Source organism: Syngnathus scovelli, chromosome 5, assembly GCF_024217435.2.
Source record: "Syngnathus scovelli strain Florida chromosome 5, RoL_Ssco_1.2, whole genome shotgun sequence".
Taxonomy (NCBI): domain Eukaryota; kingdom Metazoa; phylum Chordata; class Actinopteri; order Syngnathiformes; family Syngnathidae; genus Syngnathus; species Syngnathus scovelli.
The window spans coordinates 13,303,148-13,323,992 of NC_090851.1; the positions used below are offsets into that span (position 1 = coordinate 13,303,148).

Sequence of the window (20,845 nt, forward strand, 5' to 3'; positions counted from 1 at the left end):
CTTGTGCGCATTCTTTCAAGCAAACATGAGCACACACGTTTGCTGTTGTGGTCTCACAGGTAAAACCGGGGGTCAGCACAACCAGTTAGTTCTCGCCCCAAAACAGTTTGTGAAGGTAATGAGACTTGCATTTGCAAATAAGCGGGACAGAATCTTGTTGTTTCCTTCTTTGTGCAGCCGAGCTTGAGAAAAGAACCAGGCAGAGCGAGTAAGATTGTGTTTGTGAGTAGGAGTCAGAGGGGGAGAGAGAGAGAGAGGGAGAGAGAGGGAGAGAGAGATAGAGAGAGAGAGAGAGAGAGAGAGAGAGAGAGAGAGAGAGAGAGAGAGAGAGAGAGAGAGAGAGAGAGAGAGAGAGAGAGAGAGCTTTAGTCTGGCTTTTCTCTGCTGAGCCTTTCAGCTTCTCTCTCACTGTAAAAAGAGGCGTGTCCAAAGACCAGTATAAAGTCCAAAGAGAGCCACTCAAGTTGAGCCATTCTCAGGCGCCAGTTCTTTGCACTGCACACCAGCAAGAGGAGAGACTGGAGTTGTTATTGAAAACATTGCCTTTTGATGATTTTCCAGCTGCTCACTTGAGGGCCTGATTTTTGGGTGTTTCAGCAGAAAGTGGCAAGACTCTGGACTTGAAGAACGGGCTCACCCGAACATATTGGTGGATTTTCATTTGAACACAACAAAACCTAGTTCTGATCATCACTCCATCCGTCAGCTGAGCAAATCAAGAGCAAGCTTCTAGTTCACTGCTGTGCCATTGAATCAGTGGGACAGAGAAGCATCACAGACGAGGCATTGTGTCCCTAGCTGAAAATATCAAAGACCACCCTGGACAAAGAGTTTCTCTGGACTGCCGTCCCCTCGCTGGGCTCCAATCTGCTGTTTTGAATTAGAAAAGTGACCTAAAGCTGAGCGCCACTCAGGTGACTGACCAGTGCATATAGGATTGGCTACAGGCTGCCATGGTGCGTGAAGGTGGTGTGGCGGTGGCTCCATCCTACTGGGCCCTGTGGGCTGTTGCCACTTTGATGCTAGTGGCACTGTGCTTATCCGACCAGGCCATCCGCTGCCCAGTGTGTTCTGAGGAGAGGCTAGCCAGCTGTCAACTGCCGGAAAGCTGCGAGGAGACTGTGCGCGAGCCTGGCTGCGGCTGCTGCCCCACGTGTGCCCTGCCGAAAGGGGCGCACTGTGGCGTCTACTCACCGCGCTGTGGTACCGGCCTGCGCTGCTACCCGCCACAGGGCATTGAGAGACCACTGCACTCCCTCATGCATGGCCAGGGGGTGTGCACCGATGAGAGGGAGGTGGAGGAAAACTCAGGTGAGCTATCTTTTTTGGTTCCTATCTAGAGCTATGATGTCAAGTCAGTCACGAACAAGGAATGTCTATATGTGGGCTGGCACTTTGTGAAGCCACTGTTGGTTACCTGTCAGTGGTTTGAAAAGTGTTGTTAGGTACAGCCTGCACAGCAGCTCTTTCTGCACGCCCCGTTGGGGGGCATGCGCTCGTTGTCTTGCAGTCACTTGCTGCGAAAGGGGCCCTGCAGCAGGATCCAAAGCAGAATGCTGGTTTAGGCGTGTATACGCGAGGACCTCGCGCTGGAGACATCTGCTGCTCCAGCGTGTGATCTTTGACCTACAAGTTCCATTTGTCAAAACATGCATTCATTTTGGTGATATTAAAAAGCGTGCGTGTGCGTTAACTAAATCATACCAATGACTTTGAGACTGAGATTGTGCAGGCAGTGAAAAGCATTGCGGTGCTTGTGGGAATGAGAGCGTCTACGCCTGTGTGTGTGGTGTGCGTGTGTACTGCGAGGAGGCAATAAAAGCTGCCGTATCAAAAGACTGTAATGGAGTGTGGCCAGTCTGGGGCTAATAGAGCTCTCTACAGTCAGTAATTCACTTGGTGCTTTTTCATTCCTCATCCTACAGCTGCAAATTTGCCTCTCTCCTTGACGTCTGGATCACGCACCTCGAGACAGAATTAATATTTTCTTCTTGTTGTCCTCCTGTATCCATTTAGGTCTGTTTTTACTTTCACGCCTTATCTGCATATCCCTTTCCAGTTCAATGGACTTTAACTTCTCCCTTCTGATGTCATAGTATCAACACTTTTTGTCTTCTATTCTAAACAAATAGAGTGGTGCTGATTTCCGCTATTCCGTGTGAGGCAAATGTTATTAAGTGTCACGGCCGTGCTTCTTTTATTTGAGCCAAACCATACACATACTGGTCCGGTGTTGCTTGAATAAACTGGTAAAATGCACAGGCTTCCGGCTCCAGCCAGAACAACAAAGACTTGGATCGGTCATTATAAAACTCCCAGGACACTCATCTCCAGTGCAGCATCTGTTTCCACTGCCCCCCACCCCACTCCCACCCCCAAGCCCTAACAAGCCTTCGAATGCATCGCCCACCGCGTCCAGCTCCTGCAGGAGGATGAGCTCATCAGCACTCATTCTGCCAGAGCTGAAATGAGAGCCTTCTGCTCTCCGTGCAGGGCCAGCATAGGTTAGGCCAGCACATAGCGTGACTAAATGGAATCAGAAAGACGAGGAAAGCTGTTTGGAGCATGATAAAAAAAAAAAAAAAAAAAAAAAAAAAAAAAAAAGAGGGCTGTCATAGCAGTGACCACATTCTGAGTTTCTACAACAGAAGTGTAACTGAAAATTGCACACGAGGGGGGTTGAACTTGTTCTTAAAGGCCAAGGGTTCATTTGCTAAGGTCAAAAGTCTCCTTTTTGAAGTTCTGAAATCTGACCACTTAGTTCTGTTAGGCTGTACACTTCTTATTAACTCTCAGGATCATAACAAAGTGGGGGAGATGCTCAATACACAATAAATCAATTCTTCTGGGCAAAAAAATCGGTTCTGCAGCACAGGAATGATTGATGTACACGTAGCAGTATAGAGTCAGTAAAACTGCTCGAGAAAAAGGTGAAAATAAACTCTTGTCAGAAGTGGGAGATTTATGCGTTATTAAACAAGGAGGTGACTCTCCTGAATACGTGTCTGACACTGCCTCACTCATAGCAACAGTGAACACGTTGGATAAAAATAGAGGAGGGTTTTTAAAATCCAAGAGAATTCACCATGAAGGAATCTGTGATAGGAGCAGGTTTCAACAGCTGGCCAGGGTCAAAGGAGCACATTTGTCTCAGAAATATGTACGTCGACTATCAATATAGTATTTCCACCGTGTTTGCATTGTACTTGACTCCCAACCGCAGTGTGCTATCCTGTCAGGTTTCTTCTTTGAAAGCCTGGCCATCCCTAATACTCAGAATAAGTCATTGTGTGTGTGTGTGTGCGTGTGTTGGCATCTGCTCCGACATTCCTATCAAGTCTTGACTGGTACAACACACAAATTCTTCCTTTTGTGAAAAACAAAACAATAATATTTACAAATGGATACAGATGTAAGGGATGAAAAGCTTAAATTCCTCAGGGAAAAAAGTACAAGATACTACATGAAGGTCTGTAAAGAGTTAGCCTTGCACTTCCATTAACAATAAAAAAAAAAAAAAAAACACCTTACGTTTTAGACACTGTGTTAAACTTGTCTATTCTCTTGATATTAATGGAGGAGTTCATAAATACCTTGGTGTTGTGTATTTGCTTACATGGAACGCTGCAGTGCATTTTTACAGCTGTGGCTCTTACGCAGGAGTAAACGTGATCAGCTACTTGCTGTCCTTTTGTGCACAGGGACCTCTCATAGAGCTGCAGCCAAGAAATCCACAAACAATCCCACAATGACCTTTCTGAAAGACAGAGAATCCCTAGGCAATAGGAGTTTGTAACCTACAGTATTAGCTTGCACCAAAAAACAATGCAGGGAAAAGACAATCATTACCACACAAATGAATATTAACTCTCGGCAGAAATGTCACTCGTCTCTCATTTTACACTTGAATTGTGCGTGTGTGTGTGCGTTTATACACTCAAAATGCAAAGCGGAAAATCCCTTCAAGTTGACTTGAACAACAACAACTTCAGATGTCCTTCACTTATAGTATAGTAAGTAATACACAAATGATATCACCGTTTTTTTTCCCTCCTCAATAAATAAGATTTCTTACAGAACGCAGAGGAATCTCATAGGAGGCTAAACGTGGGAAAACATTCACACTGGTCTGCAGTTAATGAAACATGGTTTGTTTTCAACTCACAGGGGCTTAAACCCAAACAATTGGGAGAAAAATGTTTATGCTAATGCCAATCCATCCGCAAGAGTTTTTATTCTGTATTTAGCTAATTTGTTACAAAATTTTATTTGGAATATTGGATGGAAAGGCTGAATTATTATTTTTTATGGTGCAGAACAGCTGTAAATCTAGTGTTGGTACCAAGATTAATGTATCATTTTGCATTCATTCTCACTTACTGTGATTATTGCTCAGTTCTTTTAGTTGAAGGATTTCAAAAGAATCCTGTGCAAAAACGGCATGTGCCTTGTTCAATTCTTTTCAGATGTACTGTAGGCCCATTGCTCCTTGTGGAATAAATCAACAATCTATCAAAGAAACCATCCCTGCCCTGCCTTTGGTGGATTTCTGACCTAAAAACACAGTATACACCCGGAGCTCTGTTTTGGCATCAGCTTGAACACAAGGAAGTGGTCAAAGAAGCATATGGCAATGTAGCAGCATTTTTTTTTCTTTTGAAAATTTCTGTTGATTTACTCTTCTGTTTTGGCTTAAGCAAATTAAGAGAACTCCCTGCTTTCATTGCATTTTTACAGCACGCAATTTTTTTTTTATTGAAGTGTTGTTAGAAATGCTTGGATCAAGATGTGTTGACAGTGGATTGCTGTTTTGGTGACATTTGATGTTGACTATGTAAAGGGCGTTCCCATTTGCTTGAAAAAATGTTTGGGTTGCTTTTGAACTCTGCTAGAGAATTAACATCAACAACAACAACAACAACAACAACAATCATTGCTTTTGCTAATAACCTGTATACATGTAACATGTAATTAGTTATTTCTATTCTGCAGCACAGGAATGAGAAATGTATTTTTTGTTCTTTTTAAAACTAATTATTTGCTTGTTTAGAGTTTTTTCTTTATGTGGACTGTAAACCCGTCTATGAAATGATGTCATCATATCCATCAATTGCACCTGTTTTTCCCTTCACCACAATGGATTTTGACAGACTTGAAAATATAACTGAAGTAAAGCCTTTCAGCTTTGAAAAATATTCCATTGACTCTTAAGGAGTTGTAGCAGATTTTCAAACCTGCAAAAGTAAATTATAAATGATTGAGAAAGCTAACATTAAGAAACATCTTCATATAGCGTAAACGCAGTGGGCTTCAAACATACTCACAGCTCTGGAATGAGGTTCTTTGAAGATGAAACCAAGATTAAGTTGGACCACACTGAAGGGAACAGAAAAAAAAAGAAGTGCAGTGAAAAGAAGAAAGGCTCGTGATCCAAAGCAAACCACACACTATATTTCAAGCACGGCAGAGGCAGGTCGAGTGGCCGTTATAAATACAGCCATTCACGACATTCAGAGCGGTAAAACACGTAAGATTGTAACATTAATATTATTTAAAACTGGAATGATGTTAAACAGGTCAGTGAGAGGTTCACTCTCCTAACTTCTGTGTAGTCCGTGTGGGTAAAGTGCGACTAATTATCTTATACTGGATGTGCACGTGAGTGGGTGTAGTCTGCCTATTTCCTGATGTCTGCTGGGACAGGCTTGGGCTGCTTGCGACCCTGACTCGAATAAGCGCTGTGGAAAATCATGCACACATGCGTGATACAATTAAATAATAATTTGATTTAAGACAGGAAATGCCGTTGGATGTCATATTTTATAACAAAACCAGCATTAGGAAGCTAAAATGTCAAGCTATTTCAGTGCATAAAAGTCACAGACTAAAAATCAAGGAATATTAAACCCCATAGAATCATAATTGACAGCCATCTTATGCTGGGACTCTCTAGTGAAGTGTTACCAAGAAATACTGAAATATGTTAACTTTACCTAGCCTTACTTTTCGGGTGGTCTGGTTGCTTTATTGACTTGCTCTGAGGGATTCGAGGTGGACATCACAAAGAGTGCTGATGAGTAACATATTCTCAGAGAGCTGACCTTTGGCCCAGGCTACCACAGCTGTCCTGGGTCATTTGGTTTTAAACCAATTGTAGAGTTATTTGGTCAGATGTGAGGAAAGCGTCTGGTAGAGTGCTGGGTGAAAACACACATTGACCTTCCATTGGCTTTTAACATTTATCAATCAAATAGAAAACATCATGGTGCACTTCTTTTAAGTGACCCGAAATATTTTTTGTAGGACTTGTATCAGAACTATTGAGTCAATCAGTGGAATGGACTGAGGGGCTCTTTGCTTCGGAGCAGTTACTGGTTGTGTTTCATTCCACAACCAGGCTCTAAATCACAAGTGTCAAACTCAAGGCCTGGGGGCTAGATACGGCCCACCTCATCATTTTCTGTGGCCCGCGAAGACAAACTGTGCATCAAATTTATGTGTCATTAATAAAATTGCAAATTATCTTCATTTAAAAAAATCAACTTTTTAAAATATTTGAAGTTTCCACTATAGTCTGATTTGAAAATGAATTATTTGTCAGTTTGTTTTGTAGCGTATACTATATATAATGTGAGGCGTTCATACATTTATTTGGGTTGACAGTCATAATGGCCCTCCGAAGGAAACTGCGACTACGATACGGCCCACGACAAAAATGTGCTTGACACCCCTGCTATAAATGAACAAGAATTGTTGACTTCCCACAAGAAAAACAGTAATTGAAGCAACAAATAAGACATTTCCCTCTTGACCCACTCCCAAATCACATTGCGCCAACGAGTAAGAGTGCATGCGATCGCAAGTATGAACAGACAAAAAAAGAAGAATTAATGACTTTGGATGAAGAAAACAACTGAAACAATGCTGGCACTTGTGATAGGAAGTGCTGATGAGCGAAGATTAAAAGCGGCAAGCCTAAAAATAAATAGAAATGACACAATTCCTCAGACACACCAAGAACAACAGTTTAGAAAATTGCATTACTTTACACAAAAGAATCACGGCAGGCTTACTGCAACATTTGCATTAATTAACTGTTTATATATTCTGTATATTTGCAGGCATGACAACCTATAAAAAGTAAGATGACATAAATTTGCTGCCTTTCTAAAAAAAAACATTCAAAGGAAAAGCACTATGCATAGAGAACTGCCCACTCTTTTTTTGTCCTTGCCAACAGTGTTTAATTGGATGCCTGGCAGGGACTTTGTATAGAAAGCAGAGAAGAATTCTACAGCTTTTATGGTTTGGCCTGCTTTGATTCCAGTGCCAGTCTATAAAACGCCACAGGTAATAAGCTGGAAGAACAAAAACACTGCCAAGTCGCACAAGCCACAGGTGAAATGAGTGCGGATGTGTGCACATGCAAGTACACATGCACAGCAGTGCCCACTTACAATATGACAGTGCAAATACACTTTAACAACCTCCATCTGGAGGGATGTAGGGTGAAGAGGGAGGGGACATTTCCTCAGGAAGCAGCTGGCTGCCTGAAGGGCCACAGAAGAGGTGAATGTGGTACAGGCCGCAACAGGGGTGCTGTCATTTAAAGTACCTAATAAATCGTGACACGGCCACAGTCATTATGAAGCACCAGGCAGTGAGCATCACACCACATGTATTTCGACAGGAGGAAAGTAAATTTTACATACTGCAAGTCTGACTGATTGATTTGTGTTACTTCTTGTTGACTTCAGTGATGGAACGGCACGATGAAATCATCCCTGAGCATCCAAACAACAGCAATATCCGATGCAGTCCACAGGACAAACGCTGCATACAGAAGATACTGGCTCGACACCCACCAAAGTCCACAAATCAGAGAAGCAACACTGCGAGAGAGGAAGCCAAGGCGGCGCTGGTGAGCAAAAACATTATTTGAGCACGTTCAGAGAAGAGCACACTGACAGTAGTTCATCTTTCGAGTGGGGATTCAAACTCTAGCACATGACTGATGTCAAGGAAGTGCATCAGACTACAAGTAGAAGTGGATTGTTGCTGAGATACCGCATAATAGTTAGTCATTTACACCCAAAAATGAAAACAGGGAAATATATAAGGGAGACATGAAAAGTTGATTTTATAAGTTGGACAAGGAACAGACAATAACTCAAGTCTTTAGAATTAGACGAATCTAACAATAGAATATGCTAATGATTTGTGCCTATATAATATAGAAATAAAAAACAAGAAAACAGAAATTAAATTAAAAAGACTAACTAAATAATATAGATTGTCATCTAGGCCCAGGTATTAAACAACGTATGTATAACCATGAATGCACATGAATGCGCATCGACCATCTCAGTAATGACAAATGGACGGATCAGAAATAAGTTAGATGATTGGCTAATGTGCTTGAGAGCCAAAAATTGTGTTTTCATGAGAATAGACATTTTTTTAAGATTCCTTTATTACTGTAATGCTTTGATTGTAAACAGAACAACAAAACAAAAAACCTATAGGCCTTATAATGTATCTTCTCTGAGAATAGCAAAAAAAGGGCTGACTCTCAGAAAACACTTGTGATTGCTAGTTGCTAATAAAATGGTAAAATATTTGATTTGAGCGAGAATGACACGATCCGAAATCAAGCATCAAATATATATAAAAAAAAAAAAGGTCATACAAAAGCCAGTTCAAACAGCAAATTTATTTAAAAAAAAAAAAACAGTAAATACCATAAACATTTAAAATGATGCCAAATCCCATGATGAGTCAAAAGTCATGGAATAAAAAAAACAAAAACAAAACAGAGACAGGAACTAAAAATATGAAGATTACAACATGTGCGACGTTATACCGAGTCTAGGTATGTTTCCACTGAGGATATTATATTATGGCATGGTCAACAACCCAATCTGAAAGTTAGATTTTCATAAACGTGGTATTAAGAGGACACATGATATATAATACCATCATAATTTTAGAATCTATAAGTGCTATTGGCGATGCTGGCTCCAGTGTTGACTTGGTATCGACCAATACCAAAATCCCAGGTATTTGCATAGCTCTACCATGTGGCCCAAGTCAGCAAGATACTGGGACCAAACACCATAACATCTGTTTTCTTTTCACTGAAAAAAAAAAACAAACCAAAAGAAATAGTGCCATGCAGGCCTTGATTTCCTCCAAGCGGAACAAAAGTGGCCTTAATGAGAACACGTCCTTTTTGCTCAGCGGGACGTAGATTTGACTGTCATCCACACAGCAGTGGAAGGAAATACCATGTTTTCTTGAGATGGAACCCAGGGGTGGAAAATACAATAAAAACAGCAGGGGCCCCAAAGTTGAACTCTGTGGAACACCACACAACAGTGGGGCAGGGCGGGAATCAGAGCAACCAACGGTAACACAAAAAAGTTCAGTCTGCTGAATACAATCTAAACTACTCTGGAGCGCTGCCACTAATGCCCACCTGGTACTGCAAACAATCCAACAGAATACTCTGGTCCACCGTATTGAACGCAGGAGTCAGATTCAACAGAACAAAACTCTCTACTGTCATTAGCCAGGAGGATGTCATCAAAGACGTGACAGTGCTGATTTAAAAACTGACTGAAAAACCACAATGACATCGTGTTCATTCAAGAAAGATTTCAACCACGAGTCCAATACTCAGAAAGGAAAAAACAGTATTTCAAAAGCAACAAATAATGAGTAAAGTTAACATAGTGTCAGTGTAGTGGCTCACTCATCTGGCTTCCGTATAAGAAGAATGGGTTAAGTTCCCACTCAGTGTTGGTATGGATTTGCGATGAACTAAACCATGGTGTTGTCCGCCATTCACCCAACAGGAGGCTCCAACTCACACTGACCTTATACAGGTGAAGCAGTATATAGATTGTAAATATTTTATGGAAATATATTATTTTTACTAAACCCTCATCATAAAACATTTTTACAAAAATCACAAATATACATAAAGGTCTACATCCAACCCCAATTGCATGGTCATATAATAGTAGTGGAAGTGAGAGAAACAGCAACGTGTACATATTTTATTATGTTAGACAAACTCATATACTTTTTCATGTTCATATATGTGGAAATCCTCTTATTATTTTATATAAACATAACTGCTCAATCAGAACACAGATACAGCACCCAGAGCGCTGTAACCTCCCAAGACACATAGGCACAGACGGCAGACACACACACACACGCACACACACACACGCGCGCACACACACACACACACACACACACACACACACACACACACACACACACACACACACATGCACACACACGTGCACACACACACAGACATGGCGGTGACTCTCCAATACACACAGATACCAAATGGTCAGATGACGCTTTCCCGCCTTTTCCGGACAGTATAAAACCTTCTGACCTGGAGAATGGGGGTTGTTTTTCATCTGCTGCCGTGCCTCGTGTACTGGCCGCCATTAAACAACCCAAAATCTTGGCAATAAAGAACCAACTGTTACTCCACATCTTTGTTTTCCTTGCTCAACAACGGACATCTCAACAACACGCAACATTTGTGTAAAAAGTGCAGGCATGTAAATATGAGGCCTGTGTAACTGGGATCATATTTGTTTGGGAATGGTTGGGAAGTTTGACTCAGGTACTGAGGCTTTTTTGAATAAAATTGCTATTGTAAATTTGTTACTCAGCATGCCTCAATTGTTATTTGCGTAGCCCATATTTGTCATCTTTATTGTTGGTGCTGAAAACAAAACCACAACACAAAAGACAGATCACATATAAGTTCATTTAAATATTTGACTAATGTATTTTATAGTGATTTGCTTATTTTACTAGTCCACTGCATTATTGGTAGACAAATCTCCAATGAGAGAGTGGGTGCAAACATAGAGTTGAGACGATTTTAAGCATATGACAATAGAATGAATACTATATCCATCTATCCATTTTCTGAACCGCTTACTCCCCACGGGGGTCGCGGGTGTGCTGGAGCCTATCCCAGCCGTCAACGGGCAGTAGGCGGGGAACACCCTGAACCGGTTGCCAGCCAATCGCAGGGCACACAGAGACAAACAACCATTTGCACTCGCACTCACACTTAGGGACAATTTGGAGTGCTCAATTGGCCTACCAAGCATGTTTTTGGGATGTGGGAGGAAACCGGCGTGCCTGGAGAAAACCCACGCGGGCCCGGGGAGAACATGCAAACTCCATACAGGGGAGGCCGGAGGAAGAATCGAACCTGCACCCTCCTAACTGTAAGGTGGACGTGCTAACCAGTGCGCCACCGAGCCGCCTGAATACTATATGTTTAGTATAAAAAACCTGCAACAAAACTTTCATCTGATTAGGAGAATGAAATTACAGTGTTGTTAGAGTTGTGCTCACTCCAACTTACTTTGCAAGAACCACACGGGAGACAAGTAAGTCCTTTTAGACACCTGCAGGTGGAGAGTCCATTCGTCGCTGTGCGTACAGCGATGATCGAATGAAGTCTGACTCTCCCTCCTGCAAGAGCATATTTATTAAGAAAAACAGAGCGGGGGTAAGAGTGGACTGAATAGAGAAAGCCCTTGACCTCTAGTTAAAACATAGCAAGGTGTGTTTTACGACTTTGTGTAGGATGGGACAAGCTAGGTTATTTATTACAGGTTGCATTCCAACATAATCATACGATAAAGATAATCTGGAAAACCCTGACAAGTGTGACTGCTGGTGTGCACAATACTTCATGAAAAGTGTTTTTTTTTTTTTAACAAGGGGCTTCAATACACTATGGAATAATACGTATATGCAAAAAGAGTATGCTTCTTTTCATTAGCTTCTCTCTGACGTAATTGATGAAAGCACAGCCGTGGATATATAGATGAGATGAGCGCAATTGTTTCGTACGCGTCTGCAACCCCGATGTTCATTGACAATGGTGTCTCCCTCAGGCTCCATGTCGTGCTGAGCTCCAGAGAGCACTGGACAGATTGGCGTCCAATTCCCGCACCCATGATGATCTCTTCACAATTCCCATTCCCAACTGTGATAAGAATGGAGATTTCCACACTAAACAGGTTTGTAAGATGAAGCACAAAATTCCTGGCTCTTATTAATATATAATGTAAAACGAAAAGCTGATGTTTATACCTCAAGTAGTTATCTTTCAGACTACATCAACAGTTTTTGAGCCAGAGTACAGAACATGCCTGGAGCAGATTAAACATTGCCTTACGAGTGCAAAAATCAACACAAATGTGTCCAAGTAGACACTCCTTTGAGATCACCAAGTTCTTGTTTGTTATTTTTTTTTTTTTTATCTTACATGAAAAATTATTTCCTTTTCCATTCAGCATTCAAGAGCTGAACAGTGTATATAAAATGCATTGATGTGATGCTCATGACCAATTGCATTGCAACAATGGCTGCAGTTAGCCTTTGGACATAGTTACTTTTATTTTGGTATTTTTTTTTTGCAAGATACAATTCAGATTAGATACAGACAATGAGAGAAAGCAAGAGTGCAAGAGAGAGAGAGAGAGAGAGAGAGAGAGAGAGAGAGAGAGAGAGAGAGAGAGAGAGAGAGAGATTGCTTTGAGCTTATTGTGCAATCATAGAAAAGCTCTGAAAAGGCACACATCCTTACCAGACTAACACAATACTGATTATGCAAAATGCTTAAAACTATCCCTGTCTGCAGAAGTTCTAATTTGTTGACTGTTAGAAACTGCGATAAAAAGTCCTGGGAAGTAAAGCACAACTAAAAACATTTTATGGAAGAGTTGATGCGTTGTTGATTAGCCTTAAAAGCCCTATAAAATTCATTATTATATGTTGTGTGGGAAGCATGCAAAGAATCTCCATTGCTTCAATTATAATAGCTAACACTTTGTGATTCAGGAACTTATCAAGATATGTAGTCCATATAATTAAAGCGCTTCTATGAATAAACATTGTTCTGGCAAAAAACAGCATTTACACGGTGTGATGTGGGTGTGACTGATTGTTTTCCTGTACGTGTGCCCTGCGACTGGCTGGCGAGCACTTCAGGGTGTAGTCCGCCTTTCATCAGCTGGGATAGGCTTCAGCACCCCCGTGACCCTAAACAGGATAAGCGGTGTTGAAAATGGATGGATGGATAAAATCAGTGTTTCTTGTTTTCTATATATATTTGCTTGGCGTGGCCTTTGTTGATGTTCCATTACAACAATCAATCAATTGGGGCTACTGCACATTTGAAGTGTACGGAGTTTGCCATAGGATTTCCAAGGTTGTAGTCAACCCCCAAAAAGAATCTTGGTCAACTTTCGGTTGTCCAAATTTTCGACCATCCGTTTGGGAAAAAAAAAAAACAATAACAAAAACTGGCCACATTAAAATAATAAATTGATCCATTTGGAAATTATTCAGTCAATTTTTATGCATGTTGTACAGTAAAAATATAAATTGATCCACCACTGAAAAAAATTAGAAATCATTCAGTCCATTTTCACTCTTGTTGTACATTAAAATTATAAATTGATCCACCACTGGAAAAAATGAAAATAACTCAATGGATGACCACAGTTCAGTTTTGGGCAGGATTTCCATTCAGTAAATGAACGTATAGCTCTCACTTAACCGAAGTACATAATTAAGTTTTTTGCATTCATCTTTACTAAATACTGTCAAAATAAATTAAATATTTCCTTTAAATTTTACTTAATTGAGTTGTTCAAACTCACCTTAATCAAATGCAGCCTAAATATAATAAGTACATTGACTAGCCTAAATCGATTTATATTTATTTGACTCAATTTGGTATAAATAAAAGTACCGTAATTTCCGGACTATAAATCGCGTTTTTTTTCATAGTTTGGGTGGGGGGTGACTTATACTCAGGAGCGACTTATATATGGTTTTTTTTCACAAATTTTTACTTGATCATTAAGACATCACTGTAACGGTCGGGTGGAGCATAGAGCAGGACGACCAAGTGCAGCTTGGACCAGGGTTTATTGAAGAACGCAAACTAACAGACTCGGCAACTGACATGACTTAACAAAACCTAACAACGAGACTGACCAAAAAGACGTGAAACAAAAAGACAGGGTGACATTACCAATGCCAGGAACAGGAACCAAAAAGACATCATGACATGAACACACAACATAAATCCAACACCGAACAACCACAACCAATGATCCGACCGGGAGTGAGGGGCAGACAGGACTTATATACACGACAGGTAACGAGAGGCAGGTGGGAATAATCACACTGATCATGGGCACACAGGAGGGGAGGGGCGAGCACACAGACAGAAACCAAGACAACAGACACATAGTGGAGCAGTTGGGGACGAGACGTGACAATCACTTACTTACAAGTATAGTTGACCACTAGCTGATCACTTCACATGCTTTTATATCTTTATCTTGAACATATTCAAAACATACAAAATACAGAAAACATCAAATAAAGCAATTAACACTTGAAAGCACCATATCCAAGTCCACTGTTTGCTGTATGTACACTTGCTCCATTTTTGCTCCTCTTATATTTATTATTATTATTTATTATTATTTGTTTATTTATCATTTATTCAACACTCTTATTTATTCATTGTTTGTGCCTTCTTGTTTTTTTTTTTTGTGTTGCTTGTATGCATATGTGTACTATCTCACAGAGGGATAGTGGGAACGTAATTTCAATCTCTTTGTGTGTCTTGGTATATGAAAAAAAATCGACAATAAAGCAGACTTTGACTTTGATAAAACAACCAAATAAACAAAACAAAAAACTACATCTGAAATATATTATATTTTCAGACGAAACTGGATGAGGGCGCTCTAAATTTCACCGTTGGCCGTGACTCATCAACTGGGTGGGCTTAAGAAAAATGGCACCAAAAAGAAACTCATATTTTGCAGGTTACAAACTTGAAGTTGTAAATTATGCAGCTGAAAACAGTAATCGAGCAGCAGAAAGAAAGTTTGGAGAACCGTGATGTACCAAGGAATTACTATTTCAAGTGACGTCAGTGGCACGGCGCGACACGGCGTGGCGGTTGTTTACATAAAGAACAAACCTACCCACGTAAGGACTACCGGCATCATTAGCGGTGATCATTTCTAAGTGACACGGAGGACAAAGAGTTTGAAGGAATTAAGGATTTGGAGTGACATAGAAGGTTTGAAAAACTATTATGGCTTTTACGCACGCCCGGTCCTACTCTACTGAGTCGGGGGCCGGCGCTCGGCCGAGTGGCTGTCCGCGAACGGTGCATGGGGCTCGGACATGGCCATTACGCACGCCCGGTCCTATGCCATGGAGCTCTCGTGTCTGGAAGTCCACGCCGCCACACGCTTGGAAGTTTGTTTTGTTTAATAAAGAGCCGTTTACCAAACCCACGTCTATCCTTGTACTTTGTTAACGCTATAATACAGTTATATACATTCTACCGTGGCACCATTGAGAGCGTCCTCACCAGTTGCATCGCTGTCTGGGGTGGTAACTGCACTGAACAGAACTTGAAGGCCCTGCAGCGCATAGTGAATACGGCTGGTAAGATTATTGGTGCTTCGCTCCCCTCCCTGAAAGACATTTACACCTCCCATCTCGCCCGCAAGGCAACCTCGATTGCCAGAGATGTGAGTCACCCGGCTCACTCTTTGTTTGACCTTCTGCCCTCTGGGAAGAGGTACAGGAGCCTGCGCTCCCGCACCACCAGACTTGCCAACAGCTTCTTTCTCCAGGCTGTTAGGGCCCTGAACTCGCTACCCCCTTCTGCGTAGCGTGCGGCACTGTTGCGCTATTTTCGGGAATGTCTGCTGTACGCGCACTTGCTCCTTTTTTTTCTGCTCCTCTTATTTATTTATTTATTGTTGTGTTATTTATTCATTATTTATTCAGCACACTTTTGTTATACTTGTTTACTTGTTTGTCTGTTGTGAGCCATGTCTTGTCACCGTGGGATAGGGGGGAACGAAATTTCGGTTTCTTTGTGTGTCTTTGGCATGCGGAGAAATTGACAATAAAGCTGACTTTGACTTTGATATACTAGATCTGTGGAATAAAGACGAGGCTGACGTCAGGGCGCACGCGCGGCGATGTTGACAAAGGATGAGGAATTTGATCGATGGATTTAATGGATTTAAAGTGCACGGATGGTTTGATACTATTATTGCGTATATTATAGTTATTTGAAATATAGTTTATCTATCGTTATATGAGCCTGTGGAATATTTTGAAGTGCAAGCGCCCTCAGCCGCGCGCACCCATTGTTGACAAAGAACCATCGATGGATTTAATGAATTGGAGTGACACCGATGATTTTATAAACGTGTTATTCATGTAATCGTTTTCATTAATAACTCTATATGTTACGTCAGGCCCATTCTCAGCTCTTCGTTTGTGTTTGTCACGTTAGCATACCTATCTGTCAGGTCTCGTCCCCAACTGCTCCACTATGTGTCGGTTGTCTTGGTTTCTGTCTGTGTGCTCGCCCCTCCCCTCCTGTGTGCCCATGATCAGTGTGATTGTTCCCACCTGCCTCTCGTTACCTGTCGTGTATAAAAGTCCTGTCTGCCCCTCACTCCCTGTCGGATCATTGGTTGCTGTCGTGTTGGTTGCTGTCGTTCGGGGTTGTCGTACTGTCTTGATGCCGTCATGTCCTGCTGTCTTCTTGTTTCACGTCCCGGTCAGTCAGTCAAATTATTGTTTGTTAAGTCATGTCAGTTTGCCTTTTGAGTTGCTTCAATAAACCCTGGTCCAAGCTGCACTTGGTCGTCCTGCTCCATGCCCCACCCGACCGTGACACCTATCGTTTAGCCTGTTGCTATCGTATCGAACGATCGATGGATTTAATGAATTGGAGTGACACCGATGGTTTCATAAACATGTTATTTATGTAATAGTTGTCCTAAATCACTCTATATGTTACGTCAGGCCCGTTCTCAGCTCCTTAACTGTGTTTGTCACGTTAGCATACATATCGTTTAGCCTGTTGCTATCGTATCGAACGATCGATGGATTTAATGAATTGGAGTGACACCGATGGTTTTATAAACATGTTATTCATGTAATAGTTGTCCTTAATCACGCTATATGTTACGTCAGGCCCGTTCTCAGCTCTTTGTTTGTGTTTGTCATGTTAGCATACCTATCGTTTAGTCTGTTGTTGCTCGTTCGTGACTGTTTTTGGTGTGGCATTTCGTCGAATAAATTGCCCCCCAAAATCCGACTCATACTCCGGAGCGACTTATATGTTTTTTTTCACATTTTGGGGCATTTTATGGCTGGTGCGACTTATACTCCGGAGCGACTTAAAAATACGGTAGTTTTTTACTTCTACTGTATTACTCCTATTCCTAGCCCCATTTTCGGCACACGTAACAAAAAACCTGCAGAATTTTTTTTGACTTTACCGACCAACTGACCTACCAACCTTCGTACCGCTCGACCTTACTACCGACCGATGGACGGACGGATGGATGTACGTACGGACGGACGGACCGACCTACCTGACCGATTTACCTACCTACCTTACCTACCCTACCTACCTACCTACCTACCTACCTACCTACCTACCTACCTACCTACCTACCTACCTACCTACCTACCTACCTACCTACCTACCTACCTACCGTACAGAGTATACTGTATATTTCACACTACATTTAATCATGTAACCCAAGAATGACTGTAATTTCTGCCCACAGTGCCATCCAGCGCGTGATGGCCTGCGAGGAAAGTGTTGGTGTGTGGATCAGAAGACGGGCATGAGACTGCCTGGCCCGCTCGAGCTCCGAGGAGAACTGGACTGCCACGAGTTAATGACAGCTACTTTGAGGGATTGAAAGCAAGGGATTCCATGAGGGTACAGGAGCAGCTTCGTTCAACTGGTGCTTATGAGCTGATCTACGTAAGAAAACGCCCCACAGTCTCACTTCATTTGAGGCCTACGGTACTTGAGCTAGTGCAACAACAGGAATGAGTTTAAAATTGAAATGAGTCTTTTGTTGTTGTTGCGGTTTTTTTCTGTATGTACTTGAGTCTTTTGGGCACTTGCCATGTGTTGTTTCTACGATGCGATGTTATGACTTGTAGTCATTTGATACTGTATGTGCTTTAACAGGGGGCAGTAAAAAAAAAAAAAAGCACAAGAGGGAAATGTGTCGTTTTCTCTAGTATTAAGTAGGTTAAGATTAGGAAACCAACTAGTATAGTAGTATACATGTGCAGTTCATCCATTTGACAGATCAAATTAGTCCAACATGAGAACGGCCAGGCCCTTCTTCCATTAGCAGATGATTCAATTTTTGCAGTATGCAAATGTGAAAGCAAGACCAGTTTGGAAACAACATAACATTAAACTGTTGCTATGTGAGAGAAGATTTGTTTTCCTTTCCAATATAAACAGTCTACTCACTTTTTGGAAACGACTTGTCATTAGCACACTGGTCCCAAAAGACCAGAAATACTGTGCTAAAAATAACCACGGTAATCTTATTTTTCCAGCTGCAGCTAATATACTAGATGGCTCTGACATAGTATGTGCTTTGATATAGTTATTATAATAATTTGATATGACACTTGGGTGGTGGGATGCATTGATCGTTCCAACACATACACAATCTGTATTTCTTTTGGGACCATGATTGATTTGGACTCAGAAGATTTTGGAGCATTAATTAAATATGCTACTCATATGTGATATACAGATTCAATGCGTCCAGCAGATATCCATGACGTTGCTGTCGGGCGAAAACTTCAAACTGTCAAAATGATGAGGTTACAAGAACTAAAAAAAACAAAAAAAAAAAACATCAGCTTGTTTTGAGTTCCTAGGCACCACATTGTTCAAGTTGTATTATTCCTTATATTGCTATTGCACACTCACATCAACATCATACTAACTAAAAAAAAATCAATATGCTAAAAAATTATGGTGCCATTGATTAAAATAGTCCAAATAGAATCCTGCAGGAGCCAGTCTTACAAAGTCCGTGGTCATGTCCAGCGCCAAGGGTGAAACGCCTTTCAAGCACCCACCGTGCAAAAGACCTTTGAAAATGCCACAAAAGCAAGCGACTGCCCCACGCAAAAGCCTTCTTGAAGGTTTAAAGCCATGTAGTAAATAAAACAATGAGTTGATTCTGAAAACCTGTATATAGAAAACCACAACACTTGTAATTCAAATAAAGTTAGGTTGGCGAAAGAAAAAAGTTTCATTATATTTCATAGCTTGGTGACTGATAACTCACTCATCAAATCAAATTATATTTTGCTCCTGTTATCTTGTTAACAATGACAAAAGTTGGTTAGACGGAAAGAGAGCGAGAGCAAAATCAGCCCAGCAGCTTTAAAAATTCCCTAAACCAAAAAAAGTCTAACTTCCCAAAGACATTAATGATGTTGGTATTAAATGCGGAACTGCAAATAGACAGTGACTATTTTTTAGCTTCTAAACACATTTATCTGTCCAACTGCCTTTGTCATTCATAAAGTTAACAAATGATCTTGGCTGTTATTTTCTGAGGCTTCCTAACTAAACAAACGATTGAAGATGTATGTCTCTTGATCCTTAACTTTGCTGTAGTGAACGGTAATCACATTTCATAACTATAGAATGTATAGAAAATAAAGTCATGTTGCATGTAGAACAATCAGCCTGAGGCTGAAAAGATGTTGTGTGTCTTGTCCACTCCAGGACAGCTATATTCAAACACTGAAGTGATCAACAATCTGAAAGCAAGTTTTGCATCTAGAGAAATGATTAGTTACATGGTTATTGTTTATTTGAAAAAAATGTAAACATTGTAAAGCATTAATTAAAACATTTTACAAACTGCATTGCAGGAGTTTTTATTTTTTTATTATTTTTTTTTACTTTGTACCCTTAGTAATAAGATTTCCGTTTGTTAATTAGCTTTTGACGTTGCAATCAGTTGGTAGCAATTATATTCTTTTTTAATTCTAATTTGGTCACGATTTATGGATACATTGTAGCATTGATGTATTTTGAAAATGCAGCAGTTTACATAAGATTCATGGTGACTAAGCAATCAAATTATTCACCTGCTTGGCATCAACTTCTAAACAATAATCATGATCATCTGATCAGGTCTTATACGGCCTAAAAACATTGTGTCACAGATAGTTTCAAAACAAATTATATGATGAGATTAGTTATTTAAAACCACATACTGCTAGTTTTTGAAACACTTTCTTGAAAATATTTTTCCTTCTTTCTTTCTTTCTTTCTTTCTTTCTTTCTTTCTTTCTTTCTTTCTTTCTTTCTTTCATCTAAGATGGATGTGATTGCAATTTTTCATGTACTTTTTGTCAGAGTAGCAACCTTTATGCTGGATCAAAACTCACTCTGGGGAAATTCATACATATATCAAACACATCAACAATTTATCTAATTGCGAAAGAAAGTAAATAAAATGTTTTACATGCATGAATGAAGTGCTAAGCATTTCTTTTCATCTTAGCATTTGAATTAGCACAGTTGCACACGTTTCTTTAGCTTTCTGAAATAAAATGAAAAAATATAAACAAGGTTCCTATTTTAGGAAGGTGACGATTTAATAACTGACAAGTTTGACAACACAATGATGATGACAACTATGTATTTGTATCAGTATTTTTCCTTTGTATAAATCACTTAATATTACTACTATAAATTAATTTGGAGTTTTATATGTACTAAATAAATTGGGTACTTGCTATGGTTTATTGGGGCTGTGTGTTGTGCATTATAAAAAAATGGGAAAAACTATTTAATTATACTCACGGCAAGCCTTCAGGGAAAACCTCTGTTATAATACATCATAATATCCTGACCTCAGCAGCTTCTAAA

At 40.5% G+C, this 20,845-nt stretch overlaps 1 protein-coding gene across 1 annotated transcript; it reads left to right on the plus strand.

The window, feature by feature from the left end:
• Window positions 1–458: 458 nt before the first annotated feature.
• On the plus strand, window positions 459–19,833 carry LOC125969182 (insulin-like growth factor-binding protein 4). Its single transcript, XM_049721006.2, has 4 exons — window positions 459–1,311; window positions 7,758–7,921; window positions 11,952–12,077; window positions 17,700–19,833. Exons 1-4 carry the CDS (start codon window positions 954–956, stop codon window positions 17,835–17,837), a joined length of 786 nt encoding a protein of 261 aa, XP_049576963.1. The 5' UTR covers window positions 459–953; the 3' UTR covers window positions 17,838–19,833.
• The last annotated feature ends 1,012 nt before the right edge of the window (window positions 19,834–20,845 follow it).